General features: G+C 49.0%; 1 protein-coding gene across 2 annotated transcripts in view; it reads left to right on the top strand.

Annotated features, from left to right (window-relative positions):
* The window catches only part of CACNA2D2 (calcium voltage-gated channel auxiliary subunit alpha2delta 2), a 590,375-nt gene that overhangs the window by 108,411 nt on the left and 465,135 nt on the right, over positions 1 to 16,829 (top strand). For both annotated transcript variants that reach the window (XM_042861788.2, XM_042861789.2), the window contains exon 3: positions 5,792 to 5,908. In XM_042861788.2, coding sequence (XP_042717722.2) covers positions 5,792 to 5,908 — 117 coding nt within the window. The remainder of the gene's footprint in view (positions 1 to 5,791; positions 5,909 to 16,829) is intronic.

Consider the following 16,829-nt stretch of genomic DNA (forward strand, 5'->3'; position numbering starts at 1 on the left):
ATTGCCCTGTAGATATTTCAGAGCCCATTAGGACTTGATAGAGGGGGGGAAAATCTGTTTCAAATCTCAATTTGTCTCTGTTTCTAGCCTGTCTTTATCTTTAATGAAGACAGCAAAAGTCTGGGAGCTCCCCCACCGCCTTAACTAAAACTGCACTAATCCCACATGTGCCTGTTCAGGATAAGGTGAAATGCCCTGTGCCGGCAGATCACTATAGTTTTTCAATAGATATTCAGGGCTGTCAGTTCAATGGCAGGAAACAAAGCATGGCCTCCAGCCTTAGCTCCGTAGACCATGAGTCTGTCCATTCTAACCAGCTAAGTAAGGTTGGATGGGCCATTTGGTGGTGGTGAAATCTCCAGGAAGTACCTAGTGCCAGAGGAAACAACTCAGCGTTCTTCCTCCTGAGTTGTTGACTGAACCCCCCTGGCTGGCTTTATGGGGCAGTTCTGCCATATAGAATGAACACCCCAAAGTGAGGGTGTTGAGCCTGCTGTCCAGGTTTAAAGTGCATGTCGGGTAACTTCATCTTGCAGACTCAGCTGGATACTTCATTCTTCACTCCCTGTGCTAATGTGTTGTGTGGTGGTGCCATGGGCTGCTGTGCACTGGAATGATGTGATTTCCATACCCCATGTCCCTCACTGGCTGTTGTGAGGGTTTATCCCTGTTTGCGAAGAGCTTTGGGTGAAAGGTGATAGAGAAGGCAGAACATTATTCAGACGCTTCCATTGCAGTGAATTTCCCCCCCCCTTCTTGATTCCTCCTCCCAGGTGTGTCTGCCTCTGGAGCGTGCTGTAGGGAACCTCTTTGCATTGGCTGGGAGATGGTCAAGTTGGTCCAGTGAGTCTATTCCACCTGTAACGTCATGGTTCTCTAATGGACTCTTTCTTGAAGTCCATGCCTTATTAAATATATCCATTAATGCACAATGGGTTCTCCAAGGAGGTCGCAAGCGGATATCGGGGAGCATGGCCATCCTGTCTATCTCAGATGGATAACTGGAGCAGGGTATTGGTTATGTCTGAATGGGAGAAGATTCCAGGGGGTCCTGTTATAGAAAAGGTGGAGAACCACTGTTCTGCACGAACGTTGAAGGGGCCGCAGTACTGCACCTTGCAGTAGTTAGTACAGTAGTCTAGTCCATTACTGTAGAATACTTGAGTATTTCAAAGTAGCTTCCCTTTAGTGTCTGACACCAAAGCTGCCCACTCAGAGAAGAGGAGGCCGAGAGTTGATGGCAGCAGCATGACTAGGGTTGCCAAGGGAATTTTGATCTGTCATGGATGCCCAAATTGCCATGGGAAGCTTTGTAACAGAGCTGAGGAGGGAGCAGCTGTCGGCTTCAGTGTGGCAGCCCTAACTTCCCTGGTGCTTTGTATCTTCAGAGAGTTCTGTAAATGCTAAATAATGCTCCCAGATCCCCTGTGAGATAGGCCATTACAATGTATTTTTCACTAGCTTCATTCTCAGAAACGGCTGGACTATTTTGACTGAAATTTTCCAAAACTGTTCGGCCCGAGGCAGACACTCAGCATGTACATATAAAATTTCAGCTCAAACGATTAGTTTGGCAAAGTTATACGCATCTGAAAAAAAGGTCTTATAATGGGAAGTGTTGGGCAACCTTAACAGGCAATGCTACCACCCCACCTGACTCTTTTTTTTTTTTTTGGTCACCCTCTCTTTGAATTGAAATGTTCTCATTAACCTAGTTAAACTGATGGACCAAAAGCCTGCATAGGCCTATAGCTGCAGAGGGTTTGTGATGTGAGCCGCGGAGCATTGCTTGATTTTTATTATTTCCTCCCCTCCCCCTCCCAGAATGGGTAGGCACAGTTTCTGGCTGTAACCAATGGGAGCTGATTTTCCGTTTCATAATAGGAAAACACGAATTTCAGGATGCCCTCTTTATCCAAAGCTTTCTCCTTGAAGATTGCTCCTCTTCTTTTGCTTTCCTAATTGCTGCTGCTCAGCTGGAGGTAGCATGCCTTCAAAACACATTATTTTGTTATGCTGTTACTTACCAAAGGAAAAAAGAGAGTGAGGGAGAATATAATTTATGTTCAATTTTCTATCTTTAACCTGTTCTGTGCTCGGGTGAGATTCTTTCCCAGAATAGCATCCATTGCTATCAGCAGCACACACTTTCCAGCCTGCTGGGACCCAGCTGTGTGACAAGGACCTGAAATGAGGGGTGCTCACAGATTATTCATGCAGGATACTTAAAATGTCTGTGGGATGCCTCCTGTTATTGTAAATAATTCTCTGTTCCCCAGATCCATGAATCTTTATTTCCGATGTCAGTAATTTCCAACAATAAAAGCTGTGGGGACACCAGATTGATATGGAACATAGGATGACTTTGGGGCCAAAGTGAGTGGGTTCCTGAGAGGCACAGACTTATTGAAGCAGCTGGCTCTGAGGGGTTCGTTTCTAGGGCGATCCCTCCTGTCTTTCCTGTGAACCACGTGGCTCTTCAGCCTGAGAAAGGAGGAGACCCAATGAGGTGTCTCCTGATCTACCCGGCTATTCCTTACGGGCATGTGATTGCAATGCATCCGAAGAAGTGGGCTGTAGTCCACGAAAGCTTATGCTCTAATAAATTTGTTAGTCTCTAAGGTGCCACAAGTACTCCTGTTCTTCTGATTGCAATGGGTGAGGCAAACAAATCACCTCCCTGGGCCTTTGCTCTGTGGGGTGCTGGAGCACACTTCCACTCCCTGCGCCTACCAGCCCCATTCTTGTGAGCCAGTAATATAGAGAAATCAACAAGAACTTTCCATAGGCGTCAGAATAGGGGAGTCTTGCAAATTTCAACATGCTGCTCCTACTAGTTAGAATGGAGCTGACAGGCACATTGGTGGAGGAAGATTGTTATTCCATTTGCAGGGAAAGCTGGCACCCAGGGTAACTTGCTTGAAACCCTGACTTTTTGGGAAGGACGATATCTCTCCCATAAGTTCTGGGAGCAGAGCCTTGTGTGGAGTGGTATTTCTGGATGAAAGGTCAGCATGAGGTGGCTGTTGTCAGGAATACACCAGCAGCACAGAAGAAAGGAGAAATCGGGCACATCAGAAATAGCTTGGGCGGAATGACAATTACAGCAAGGGTCTGAGAAAACAAGGCTGGAACCTGTGGGCTAATCCTGAAGGAACTCTGCAGAGACTGTCCGAGAGGAGAAGAGCATCTTTTTCCTTAGCCTCAGAAAGCACCACATTCAGCCTCTGCTTCTGTAACCATTTGTCTGGGCCACTGGGGGAAGGTGGGAGGGGGACCATGGAGGGATTCAGTATTCAGACACTTTAAATTCACCTCTAGCTGCCTTCAAATTATCAGGAGCTTGTTGTTCACTGAGAAACTGCTTCAGCTCAGATTTTCAGGGAAGGGGCGGAGCGGATAGAAAATATCGAAGGAATTTTTCCATGGGGTTAGTGTCTGCATCCTTCTGCTGGGCTGTTTTGCAGGGGTACTTTGAAGATCGCCTTAGAAGGGTAATACCTTGGTGGCCTTCCCTGTCCCTAAATTAGCATTGGGCATGTTCCATTATAGGAGTTGTCTCTGCATTAGGCCTGGTGCAGGAGCCGGTGTTTGTCCGATTAATTAATCGTGGTGTTTGCTTTCTACTGGTGGAGCTGGAATACAGAGCAGGAGTTCTCATTCCAGCCTCTTCAGAGAACATAGTGCTAGTGAAAGGTGTCAGCCTGGCCGCTCTGGTGACCGAAGCCCCCTGTTTGTACACACAGTGCTGCCTGAACAGTGGCAGTGCGAGCACCCTCCAGTTCACCCCCTGCCAATTTACAGAAGTGTACATAGTGTTTGTCATGCTGGATCAGGGCATTGGCCCGTCCACTTGGATCCTGATCCCATCACTAGCCTCTGGGAAGTGGAGCCCCACCTCACCTAACCCTGAAATACACCTATCTAGTGGTGTAGTGCAGTGCGTATAGAATACTACCATCCTGTCTCCAGGGCATGCCCTGAAGCACCAGCTTTCATTGCTCTGATCTAGGCCTGCGTTATCACAAATGCTCCTGCTGGTCATAGAGTTATCCCCTCAATGGAGAAGAGATTGTTTCTATCCCAGCCCATCCTTAATCCTTCCACTGAGGCTGCCAGCGCTGGGCCAGGTCTAGTAACTTTCATGATGTGTTTTGTCTGCTGGCGAGAGACCTGGGCTGAGACTCCCTGCGTGTTGCACATAAGCCACCACAGACGTCTCAGATGGATTACAGTAGTGCCTAAGGCCCATCCTGGGTCAGGCCCTGTTGGGCTAGGCGCTGTATAGACACATAGTGAGAAACCGTCCCTGCCTTGAATACTCGCTGTTGCTACTGATCAGACCTAGATTTGAATTGATGTCCGAAAGGCGAAGACACCTGAAGTGTGCTAGATGGTTTTTGGCAGGTATGAAGACAGAATTGCCTGCCCCAAAGAGCCTGCAGTCTTGTACGCGGGACGAGGGGGATGAGATGCTGAGCAGTGCACTTGAACAATGATGCTGACTTTGTGGTCTGTGAACTCCAAGGATTCAGATTTACTTAGGTGATTTTGTGCTGTCTGGTTTAACACGCCTCTGATGGGAGACCTAGGGCTTACGGGCTTGTGGGAAGATGCCTCTTAATTAAGAGAGGGAAGAGGTATGGCATGCCGTAGGGGGACAAAGGGCATGAGGCCTTGTGGGGAGGTCACAAAGTGGGGGCAGTTATTTATCTGGCTTGGGCAGAGGCCAGGGGGTAGGTACTTTGATAGAAATGAAAGTCAGTACCTTGTTATCGGTGGCACTGGAAGCTGTCATGCATGGAACTTCCACCAGCTGTAGTGGAGTCAGTCACCCTAAGGATTGCTGGGATCTCCCATGTTTCCTGCATAATTTAAGCCTCCTCCTCTCCCTGTGAGATGACACAATGAGAGTTGTTAACTCTGAAGCCTAATGCTAACCATGTCAGTGTGGTTATTAATGATTTCACTGATTGTTCTAGCACCAGCTTCTGGCTGGTGGGACAGATCAATCCCCAGAGTGGCTCCACTGGAACTGCAGTGGGGTTTCCTCGGGGTTGAATGTGCTTAGCTAGAGCTGTTTCCATCCGTGTGAAGGAGCATGCTGCAGGAGTCAGGCTGCAAACTTTAGAAACCCAAATGAGTAGCTAATTGTATCAGGACTTTTTTTTACCTTCACCACAGGGTAACTTCTCTCGCCCTTCTCCAGCACAGGTCGGCCAAATTCTAGGTTTACTGGAGAAGTCCTAGGTTTTATCCCAGTTTCAGTCCGATCTGGCTGGCTAACCTCCCCTCTGCCCCCTGCTGACTCAGCACTGGGCGGCAGTGCCATAGGCTGACAGCAGATAGCACATGTGTCTATTGAACTATGGGCCCTGGGGGGTGGCAGTGAGCTCGTCTGGCAAGTGAGATCTGGAGTGTGGATTGTGACTGGGGTCTGGGGACATCATTTAGACACTGAAAAATGGGTGAAAAAATTGGGGAGGCCTTGACTGCATTGCACATTTGGGTCACCAGAGGGGTGTGCGACCATTGCACTGGGATGTCTCAGGCATTGTGGGAGGAGAGGCCTTTAATGTGTCTGCTGGAGAAGAGAGGAAGCTGGAAAGCCCAGAGGGATGAGCTTCAGACCATAACCTTGTGTGTACCTTCCTTGCGTGCTAAGCCTCCCAACTTCCAAATCCCACAGCCCCATCTTACCCGTGCAGAACAATCCCTTGGCACTGTAGTTATGTTTCTCATGTCTTTATGTAGTGATGACCGTCTCTCTTCCTTTTATTCCTCTTACTAGATCTACAATGACAACAGGAACCTGTTCGAGGTCAAGGAGAACGTCCCCAAGAAATTAGTGGAGAAAGTGTCGGGAGACATTGAGAGCCTGTTGGCCAAGAAAGTCCAGGCTTTAAAGGTAAGGGGCTGCCTGGTGCATTGGTCTCTTGTGGTGTGTTTGGGGTCTGCGCGAAGGGATGATCCTGGCGGAATGGTGTGACCTTGCCAGCAGAACACGGTGACATGCTGTCTCCTAGGCACTGCATCTCTTAGGGGGTTGCATAGCTTAACGTGAATATTTCTGAAAGGGTGTGGAAGGCACATGGGTTGGTAAATTTCAGCAAATCTCCAGCATAGAGGACTTTTCAAGTAAAATGTCGTCCTTGGTCTCAGGATAACTGCTACGTGTGCTGCTACGGTTAGAGACGTTGGCTTCTGAACCTTTCCAGTGTATTCTCCCCAGCTGCTGAATGGGGGAAAGTAACTCAGTTCCTTAGCACAACTTACGAAAAGTGTTACCGAGAGATAGCTTTGGCTCTTTAAGAGGCTGCAACCTGAAATGCTTGCATGCCTGTGTCCGATGGTCCGGATGGACTGTGCGCATATCCTGTGATACAAGTGTATGAGTTGTCCCCTTCGGCATCTGTGTAAGTTTCCAGTCTCACTTCCCATTTTGTGTCATTTTCTCTTTGAGTGAGCTCATTTCATTAGTGCTGGAGCAAGATAACCTGATTGCACTGCCATGTCATCTGAACTTGACCCTCTCTGCGATCATGTTCAGCATCTGGAGTTTTTCTGCCGCTCTCTGTAAGTTTAGCTGAGGAAACAACAAGGATTTTATCTCCGTGGAACAGAGAGAGCTTGTGCCTAGGTGGGAGTGAAGCTGTTTCATTTATTGGAACTGTAGCTTCCCCTGGAGTGCTTGATTTTATGAAACTTTGTGTGGTGAAGTTCTGCACCTGGGAGCACAGTTCAAGTGGCAACGCCGGCCTAACCGGGCATGCAGCTGAGTTAACCAGGGGTGATGGATGAGGTGTCGTGGAAGGATGTGTGGGTGCAGCTGGAGAGATCAAAGGTCACCCTCCATTGTGGTAGGAGGGGGGCTGGACTGCAGGGAAAGACCACACTGTAGCTGTTTGGAGCAGACTTTCATTGTTGTGTTAAATACAAACTCCCTGTGCCTTAATAAGAGAACAAGAGATGGAGCTTTCTTAGGGGCCAGTCCCAGACTGTGGCATGAACTCCCACAGCAACTAAGGACCATCCCAAATCATTTTTTAAAAATATATTTGCTTTCATGCTTAACTCAGTTGTCTTTCAGCTTGATTCTATCTCTGGCATTGACCAGTCTATGATAAGAGTCCCCAATTCAGTAGCCTGGCATGGTGAGGTACTTGTATTTATTCAGGGCTGAGAGAGTCTGTGGCTTCATTGGATTTCAAATCCTGATTTGAATATATCGTCTGAAGTATGTGCTTTCAGAATGAGACCCTGGGTGGTTCATCTCTCATCAAGTCAGTTTGAATGTCCATACACCTCAATTATAATATTTTAGCAGGTGCTCCTGGTCTCTCCTCCCAGATTTGTGATAGGCAATAGAATCTAGGGATGGGGGAAACCTATAGGCTCCTCCAGCCCCTCTCCCTGCCAGTGCAGGACTGTACAGTGCCAAAGGGGCCAGGATCTAAATCACAGCACTCCCTCCACTTCCTTTGGGAGTCTCTAAACGCTATGTTCCTAAGGCTATGTCTATACTACAGACCTTACAGTGACACAGCTGTACCGCTGCAGCTGCGCCACTGTAAGGTCTCCTGTGGACATAGCGCTGTCTGCAACCCTGATAGATGACACTTTTGCTGACAAAAGTGCTAGTGTAGACAAAACCTTACACAACTCTTCTCTACCAGGAAGTTTTTCCTCATCTCCAACCTACATTTTCCTTTGCCTCAGCTCTCCTTCCAGTTGAATCATCTCTCTGAGACGTTCCCCGCCCCCTTCCCCCCATGACTCATGGGAACGATGATGATTTTCCTTAAATGATTTTTTCCAGCGGCTGAGTCAAGTGTGACTGACGTGTATCAGTGAGAGTGGGAGGGGGCATCAGGCCTTATGTAGCACAATTTTTGTGGTACCTGTATGCTTCCACTGCTGGAAAAGTAGTCCCCTCCCCACTCTGTATTGTTGCTGTAGGAGGTGTAGGACATCTCTGAGAGCAGGGTTTCTGGAGGAAGGTACTAGCTAGTCTTTTGAAACGCTGCACAGGCACTGTATAGGAATCATTCAAATTAGACGATGATTCAGCCCATTCGTCAAAGAGCCTGCTGTTCCCAATTTCAAAGGAAAACATTCATGCATCCTGATTAAAGAAAGTTAAGCTGTGTCCAGAGCGTTTATTAATAATATTTACAGTCCCCCCGCTTCCCCTGTAGAAACAAGAATTAAACACAAGAAACCACCTCGGTGCTGACTTTCGGTGGCAGTGGCTTGACACAGCCTTATGGCTGCAGCAGGGGTCTGGCCATTACAGGCATTCTTATTTCCCACCTGCATTTCAGAGTAATGCAGGGACAGGAGAGTGATTGCTTCCCTCAGTAAAACTGAGCTGCAGGGATGGAACCCTAGGCTTTCAATCCCAAAAGCACAGCCCTCTACCTTGAGCTAATGGAGTAACTCTGCTAGTAGCTGTAGTAGGCTTGTATCCTAGTTGGCTGACACTAGAGGACACAACATACTTAGCCAATGTGTCACATCAGATGAATTATAGGGAAACAATATGGTTGGCTCTGATTGCTTTCCTGCATCAAATTCAAACGTCTGTGGTGCTTTTTGGCCCAGACCAACAGTTGTCCTGGTTCTGCCTGGGAAATATGTCTCCCCCGACCCTTGCAAAAGGGTCAAGGTGTCAGCAACTGCCAAATGACTGTTGGTGAGTGAACTCCATCTTCATGAGACTGGCACTCTGAATGCCTGCGGAGGGCAGTGAGTTCCTGGCTGGAAAGAGGGGGCTGGCTGGCATTGCCTCCCTCTCCTGCTCTATTCACTGGTGTTGGTTTTTTTTAACCTGAGTTAACATGTTTCTATTTATGCATCCGAAGAAGTGGGCTGTAGTCCACGAAAGCTTATGCTCTAATAAATTTGTTAGTCTCTAAGGTGCCACAAGTACTCCTGTTCTTTTTGCGGATACAGACTAACACGGCTGCTACTCTGAAACATGTTTCTATTGCGTCCCGCCCATCTCTGGAGAGCACCAACCCTCTGTGTTCAGGTGCTGGCTGGGCGGGGGAGAAAGCTCTAGTTCCACACAGGTGACGTGGCAGTGAAGAATCCGGTGTCAGCAAACAGGCTCGGGTGTTCCAGGCTGCAGCTGCAGTGGCCTCTGATGCACAGGGCCAAAGGCTGGATCTTGCTGGCGCCACTCATGAAGGAAGCCCTGCTGAAATCAGTGGGGTGACTTGTGTGAGTCAGGGGAGCCGCAAGGGAATCCATGATTGATGAGGACCCCGGAGACAGCAGATTTTATGGGAGAAGGATGAAGGAGAGATGGAGGAGGGGGAAGCTGGGTCCCCCTTCCCCATGTCTGCATTGTTGCTCTTTCTGAAATCCCCATGCTGCTCTGTGCATTGGACAAGTACAGGAGATGCTGCCTAGATGTGCTGTATTATAATGGTGCTGCTGCTGTATAATCGCTGCCTGCAGAAGAGTTTGGGAGAAAAATAAACTTTACTAAATGGACCTGATTTTTATTATTTTTGGCTGTGGATAGATTTGGGTGATTTACTTCTTGGAAGTATAATCCCCTTCAGTGGTATTGCTGCTGGCTTCTTCTCCCTCCCTTCTGGGCCTGTTGTGTGTTACTTCCCATGCCAATGATTAGCCACTCTCCAGGGTGGCATGTGCCCTGGGGTCAGGAGGAGCTAATGACCAGGGAGGAAGGGACCCACCGTGACAGTTAAGGCAGAGGTTTGCTATTTCCTGCATGTGCTTTCGCTTGCTACCTGGATGTGCAGATCAGAGTAGTAATTGCTTCATGTTAAGCTGTGCATGCCACTTCCATGGCTTCCTCTGCCTGCTCTCTGCGGCTGTGTGCCACTGATGTGCTCCACTCAGGCCAGACTCTCTTCCTCACCAGCTCTGTAAATGCCAAGCTGCAGCACAGCAAAGGGAGGAGGGCAGCAGGGGTTGTGGTTTGAGCTGATGTGTGATTTCAGAAAGCATCAGTGCAAACAGCTGATATGCCACTGACCTTTTCCAGAGGTGTTAAGTGGCACAGGGGAAATATTTATTAATTGCAGCAATAGACATGATCCTTTGCCAGAGTAACTCCCTGAAACATGGGAGGCTGCGCTTTCCACGGGCGGGAGCTTCTGGAACTCCATGTGCCCGATTCCTACCATGTCACTCTCTCCTGCTGAATCCCATGGTGTTCTCCTAGCTGATCCCAGTGTAGGGGAGATAAGAATCTAGTCCAAGGGCTGTGGCAGCAGTGTCCTTTTCTCTGTTTGCTGAGCAGTTTCTCGGAGCATCTCTCTGTAGCTAAAGTCAAACACAAGTGGAAAAGTCACTGTTGTTGATTAGCTCCACTCGACTCAGAGTGGTAAAACAGGGCATTGTCGTCCCCCCGTCGTCCCCCCCCGCCCCGGGGGCCATAAATGTCTCATGACTGCTTTTTTGTAATCAGCAAGGGATACGAGCTGTGTGTGCTATTAGTATCTGGATCTGAATTTTCCCCACATTCTTAGGGGTTAGGGGCAGGATGGAAAGCTTCGATCCTGGGTTTCATTTTGGGCATTTCCCATGCAGACCTCTGAAGGCTAATTCGACTGCTGATTGGTTCCCGTTTCACAGGCTTAGCCACAGATTATTTGCTTTGCCTCATGATAGCTGTACATCCCATTGCTTACCATGGGCTATGCTGAGCTATTTATACACTGTGACTTGCCTAAACAGTACTGGCTGTGTTGGTGTTTTCTCCTTCTCTGAGAGGAGTCCATGTGATGCAATAAAATAAGATACAAATAGCCACACTCTCTGATGTTGTTTAACCTAGAATGCTGGGAATGGGAGATGGAGACCAGAACCAACAGACCATAAGCAGTCCAGGTCCCAGCTCTTTTAGCAATTGCCCATTTCTCCACGATCCAGCCTGGCAGCTGGGTTCAGCTGGGTCACTCTGCCTGATAGTTCCTAGATATGAACCTCTGGGGGCAAGACGTTGAGGGCAGTGCTCAGTGCTAAAGCCGGCCTCTCCACCCAGTGGACTGCCTGCCCAGGGTCTTTGCACAGGCCTGAAGGGTGGGCAGCTGAGGCTGTATTTCTCAGTCTGCACAAATTCTAGTGGCAAAGTGGCAAAAATTCTAGTAGAAAAGTTTAAGCTGCCTTATGGTGGATACCTGTTTGTTTCCTGTAGCCTGCAGCTTCGTGAGTGAGGTGTTGGAGACCGGTGCTGCCCAGGAGCGGTCAGTTAAATGGGTCCTCTGTTCTTTCCAATTCCAATCCTTTCCAGCTTATTCTCTCTCCTTTCTCCCCCATCACAATTCCATGCTTGTTTTCACCTTCCATCTCCTCCGCTGCCGACCTGTGTGAATGAACCATGGGTTTTGTTAACACCTACTTATCTCCAATGCCTGATGAATGCTCTGGTGAAAGGACCTCTTTGGTAAAGATTCAACATTCCTGTCCCTTCAGTTAAGATGCAAGAGCTCATTGTGTACATCCTAGAAGATCCCCAAATCGTGCTTCAGCAAAGGCAGGGAAGATCAGGCATGGCCTTCCACATTACCCTACGTCAAAACACAAGCAGCAGGTGAAAAGCTCTCGGGGTGTATTTTTATTTTAAACACTTTTGCAGGTCTCCTTGAAGAGATTTCCCGGGGGTGTTGCTATTACTGAGGAATGTGTTTCCCTTCTCCCCTGGCTCCAAAGATGGTGCTTGGCAGCACTGGCTGTGCAGTGTACGAGAAAGGAGACAGCATCTTAGTGGTGTCAGCATGTGACTAGGCATCGGGAGACCTGGCTTCACCCAGGAGACTTGGAGAAATTGGGAAACTTACTTAACTTTTTGTGCCTCAGTCTCCCCATCAGGATATCACTACTCATCTGCTTTGCATGGTAGTGCAATTAATGCTTCTAAAGTATTTTGAATCCTGGGAGGGAAGGCACTGCAGAAGTGTGGTGCGTTATTATAGAACCTTGTATCGGGGCTTTCCAGGGATGATAGCTGGTTGGTCAGGGTGCTTGTAGGGTTGGCAGCTCATCCTCTGATGCTCTTAGTCCTGGTGTACGCTGTCTGGTTCTATTCCACTGGGAGTTGTCTCAGGCTCAGTCTGCGTCTAGCATATATCATGCATGCAGAGGGGATTTAATTGGACAGGTTTATCCCTTTAACAGCTCTGATAGCCATGAGATTTCCCTTACAGGTATTAAGTAATGGAGTCTTTATCAGTCCTTCAGCTCCCTGATAGGGAGAGTGAAAGGTTTCACTTGTCTGAAGACTTGCAAAGATTGGCATGCAACAAAATGTTCCTGTGCTCCATTCAGAGTGGTTCCTCTCCCACCGCCCCCACCCCCCGTAAGTAAGTCTTATGTCGCTGTCGTTGCATGCACTTAAATCTCTCCTGTGGAGAACTATCTGACTTGTGACAGCAATGTTTGTGCTGAGGGTGGTATTAGGGCACAATGGGCAAGGCTAATCCAGTTTGGAACAGGACTGTCCTTGCTCCTCCAGCGAAAGCCACTGAGTTGTCAGGAGCTGCTTCTCTTTGTCCTGTTGCTCTCCATGCTAATTGCCTGTAGCATTGTTCCTCTCTGGCTTCTGGAGGCATGTGATATGGAGGACTGGGTAGCATAGTGAATTAGTGCTCATAAAAAGCATTCTCCCCCCTCTTCCCAGTGGCATGTCTGGGGCTGTCTGAACTTTCCCATCGGGGCGGTGGCCCTGCTGTTTTTAGGCTACCCGCTCAGGTCAGCAAAGCAAACTTGCATTGGTAGCAACAGCTGGCCTCCTTGTGACGAGCCTAGGAGCCAACACTGGAAGAGCGAAGGTGCCACATGCTCAGGGTTTAACTGACCGCCATATTTGGGGTCGGGAAGGAATTTTCCTCCAGGGAAGATTGGCAGAGGCCCTGGAGGTTTTTCACCTTCCTCTGCAGCATGGGGCACGGGTCACTTGCTGGAGAATTCTCTGCACCTTCAGGTCTTTAAACCACGATTTGAGGACTTCAGTAATTCAGACATAGATTAGGGGGTTTGTTACAGGAGTGAGTGGGTGAGATTCTGTGGCCTGCATTGTGCAGGAGGTCAGACTAGATGATCATAATGGTCCCTTCTGACCTTAAGTCTATGAGTCTGAGTCTATGAACTGCAGAGGAAGAGTCAGCAGGAAGGGGTCATTGAACTGAAATAAAGACTATACTGAACCACAGTCCATCAGACTGTTGGGCTCCCAGGACTCCAGCAGAGTGTGCTACGCATGCAGGCCTGTAGCCTGTATGGTTCCTCTTTACCCGGACATGGCCCATGGGTTCTACACAGCATGAGACTTTTGGGCAGGGCAGGAAGAGGACCGACTCCTACATCCAGATCTCCTGGGTCCCAGTCCAGTGCCCTGTCCACTAGGTCACGCTGTCTGCCTGTCTTTCCCCATTTCAGATGGCAGGTGACCTATGTGGGGGAAGTATTTCCTTCAGACACTGCCTGTGTTTAGCTGGGAGCTAGGGGCTCAACTGATACAGCATGCACACGTCCTACTGTGCCCAATCACACAGAGCAGAAACCCACCCAGCAATAAAGATGGAAATTAGCTTCCTCTGCTCAGCACTTGCATTTAAAGAGAAGGGGGGGGAAATAACACACTGCCTAAACTGCAAACATTTAAAGGTATAATCTCCTTGCTTTGTTAATTAATAGTGATAATCTGTCCCTTCTCCCTCTTGTTTCCTAATTGCTGGCTAGTAGTTTTTGTTTTAATTATATTTTTAATTCACTCCTAATCAAATCTTGGATGACTCGCTTCAGTTATTTATTTATTTATTTATTTATTTGGCCTGTATGTGTGCATGTCTCTGTCTCTTCCCCACCTCCCCTTCTCTTCCTCTTCCTTCCTCCCTCCATCCTTCTCTCACTGTTCCTGAACTGGACCTGATCCAGTAATCCAATTTGAATCCAATCTCTCAAGTCTGGAATTCTAATTTACAGATTGCAAAGAGGGAGTTGAACAATGCGCACACACCAGGACGGGAGTTTATTGTCTAAGTTAATCAGGGACAATCAGAGGTTTGTAACAAGTCTATCAGAACTGTATTGGGCCCATTTGCAGAGCAATGTAACCAGCCTTCTAATAATGCTAACACGATTTAGAGCTTCGTGCACTTTCATGCAGATTATGTCGTACGTTTTCCTTTCTTCTTGCTTGTATGCTTGGCAGAAGCCCAGCCCTGTTTGCTTTAAAACTTTGTAAGCTGCTTGGTGAGCTCTGAGGTTTCAGAGAGATGTGAGGCTGCACATCTTTCCATTGTTGCGTCTGCAGGGCCCTGAGCGATGGTGCCAGTGGCACCATGTGCCCTGTGTGTGGAAGAGACCAGAGTACTTCCTGAGTAGCGGCCTCTCCAACTCGCTCCATGTGGGTTTTCCGAGCAGCCACAGCGGCGTGCCATGTCTGTCACTCAGGATGCATTTGAGCTGCGCTGCTGGGAAATAGGAGGTAGTAACTCATGTATGGAGATACCTGATAAGTTTCTGCATTGAAGATACTTCCTAACCTTGTACATATGCGTATGAGCCCTCCAGCACTTTTGGCTGGGAGAGGATGTTGCCAAAGAATGAATCAATATACAAGGGCCTTTTTTCTGTCTTGCTACAGGGCATCTAAAACCTGTTGCTCGGCTTTTGTAGATTTAATTGTTTAGGTTTATATGTAGAGTGTGCTTGGGCTGTGGGCTCCATCACAGCTCAAGAGCAAGAAACCTGTGTTTTCTAGTGGTTAGAGCAAAGGCCCAGAGGCCAGGGAAATCCTGGGTTCCACTTCCTCAAGCGTGACTGGCTAGCCTTGGGCAAGTAGTTACTTTGTCTCCTTGTGCTTTCCTGATCAAATAAATGATCTCTCCTCCTTTCTCTATTATCGCCACTAGTGTCCAGCTTTCATCAAAGAGCTGAGCTGCCTTGGAGTCGGTCACTTACTGTGGGTCGCTGCTGCTCAGCTGTCTGTACCTATGGGCTTGGCTTGGGTTTATTTTGGGCTTCTGTATTTTCTCATGCTCCTAAAGTATTTTCTCTCTGGTGCTTGCTCCACACTGAAGTCTCTCCTGAGATAGGTATGACGCAGGCAGTTTCAGTATGCTTCTGTTCATTGCACTGTCCTCAGTTGCGGGCTCTGAACTCCTAAAATTGCTCTGTGGGGGCGGCCCAACTGCATTTGACTTAAAGGGTTGTGTTTTCTAAATTGGCTGAGTAAAATTTGCCTGGGCACCTTTATGCCTGGCGTACTCATACCTGAAAACACAAGCCCCGTGGATGCTGGATTGCACACACAAGCCTGGAGGTACAAGATCGACTCTAAGCACTTTGGGGCTCTGTGTCTTTTCATTATGGGCCTGATTCTTGTTTGCACTAAGGCCGTGGCTATACTTGCGAGTTACAGCGCTGTAAAGGCTCCCCCAGCGCTGTAAGTCACTCCCCGTCCACATTGGCAAGGCATTTGCAGCGCTGTATCTCCGTGGTTGCAGCGCTGCATGTACTCCACCTCTCCAAGAGGAATAGTAAGTATTGCGCTGCTGCTGCAGCACTGTGGCGCCAGTGTGGCCGCCCAATGCGCTGTGAATGGCCTCCAGAATTATTCGGTAGTATCCCACAATGCCTGTTCTAGCCACTCTGGTCATCAGTTCAAACTCTACTGCCCTGGCCTCAGGTAACCAACCATGTGACCGACCCTTTACATTCCCCGGGAATTTTAAAAATCCCCATCCTGTTTGCTCAGCCCGGCGTGGTGTGGAGTGCTATAAGCGAATCTTTCCGGGTGACCATGCCTCCACGCGCCAAGCGAGCCTCAGCATGGAGCAATGGCGAGTTGCTGGACCTCATCAGTGTTTGGGGGGAGGAAGCTGTACAGTCCCAGCTGCGCTCCAGCCGTAGGAATGACGATACCTTCGGGAAGGTATCAAAGGACATGATGGAAAGGGGCCATGACCGGGACGCCCTACAGTGCAGGATTAAAGTAAAGGAGCTGTGGAGTGCCTACCGCAAACCCCGCGACGCAAACGGCCGCTTGGGTGCTCCCTCCATGACCTGCCGATTCTACAGCATGCGATACTTGGGGTTAACCCCACCTCCACTCCGAGCACCACCATGGACACTTCAGAGCCGGTGGGGGGGGGGAAGGAGGAGGAAGACGGGAGTGATGGTGGTGGGCCAGATGGAGTCACCCCGGAATCCCTGGAGCCATGCAGCCGGGAGCTCTTCTCGAGCCAAGAGGAAGGTAGCCAGTCGCAGCGGCTGGTACTTGGTGGAGGACAAACAGAAGAGCAGGTTCCCGGTAAGCGGGTTTTTTTTTCGGGAAGGAATTTTTTCGGTGCAGGCTCTTTGGGAGAGGAGGGTTAGGCATGCATGCCTAGATGCGGAATAGTGCATTGATGTGGTTTATCACATCGCGGTAATCGGCCTCATCCAGAACGTGTGCAATGCGCTTGCGCAGGTTTATCGGGAGAGCCACCGTGGTCCTTGTCCCAGCCAGGCTAACGTGTCCGCACCACTGTGCTGCGAGGGGCGGGGGGACCATTGCTGCACACAGGCAAGCTGCATATGGGCCAGGGCGGAAGCTGCATTGCAGTAGAAGACCCTCCCTTGCTTCCCAGGTCACCCTCAGTACCGAGATATCGTCCAGGAGGAACTCCTGTGGAAAATGTTGGGACAGTGTTCAGTGTAGGTGCCCCCTGAAGCTGTTGGCTCTCCCCAAGGCACAGAAACCCAGAGGACAGTGTAGCTCTGAAACAATCAGTCCCCCCCTTACTCACCATTTTGAGGCTCCCGTGTGCTCTGTTTCGGACGGGAAAATTATGCAATTGTGTAGA

The sequence above is a fragment of the Chrysemys picta genome, chromosome 7 (assembly GCF_011386835.1).
Source record: "Chrysemys picta bellii isolate R12L10 chromosome 7, ASM1138683v2, whole genome shotgun sequence".
Classification (NCBI taxonomy): Eukaryota; Metazoa; Chordata; order Testudines; family Emydidae; genus Chrysemys; species Chrysemys picta.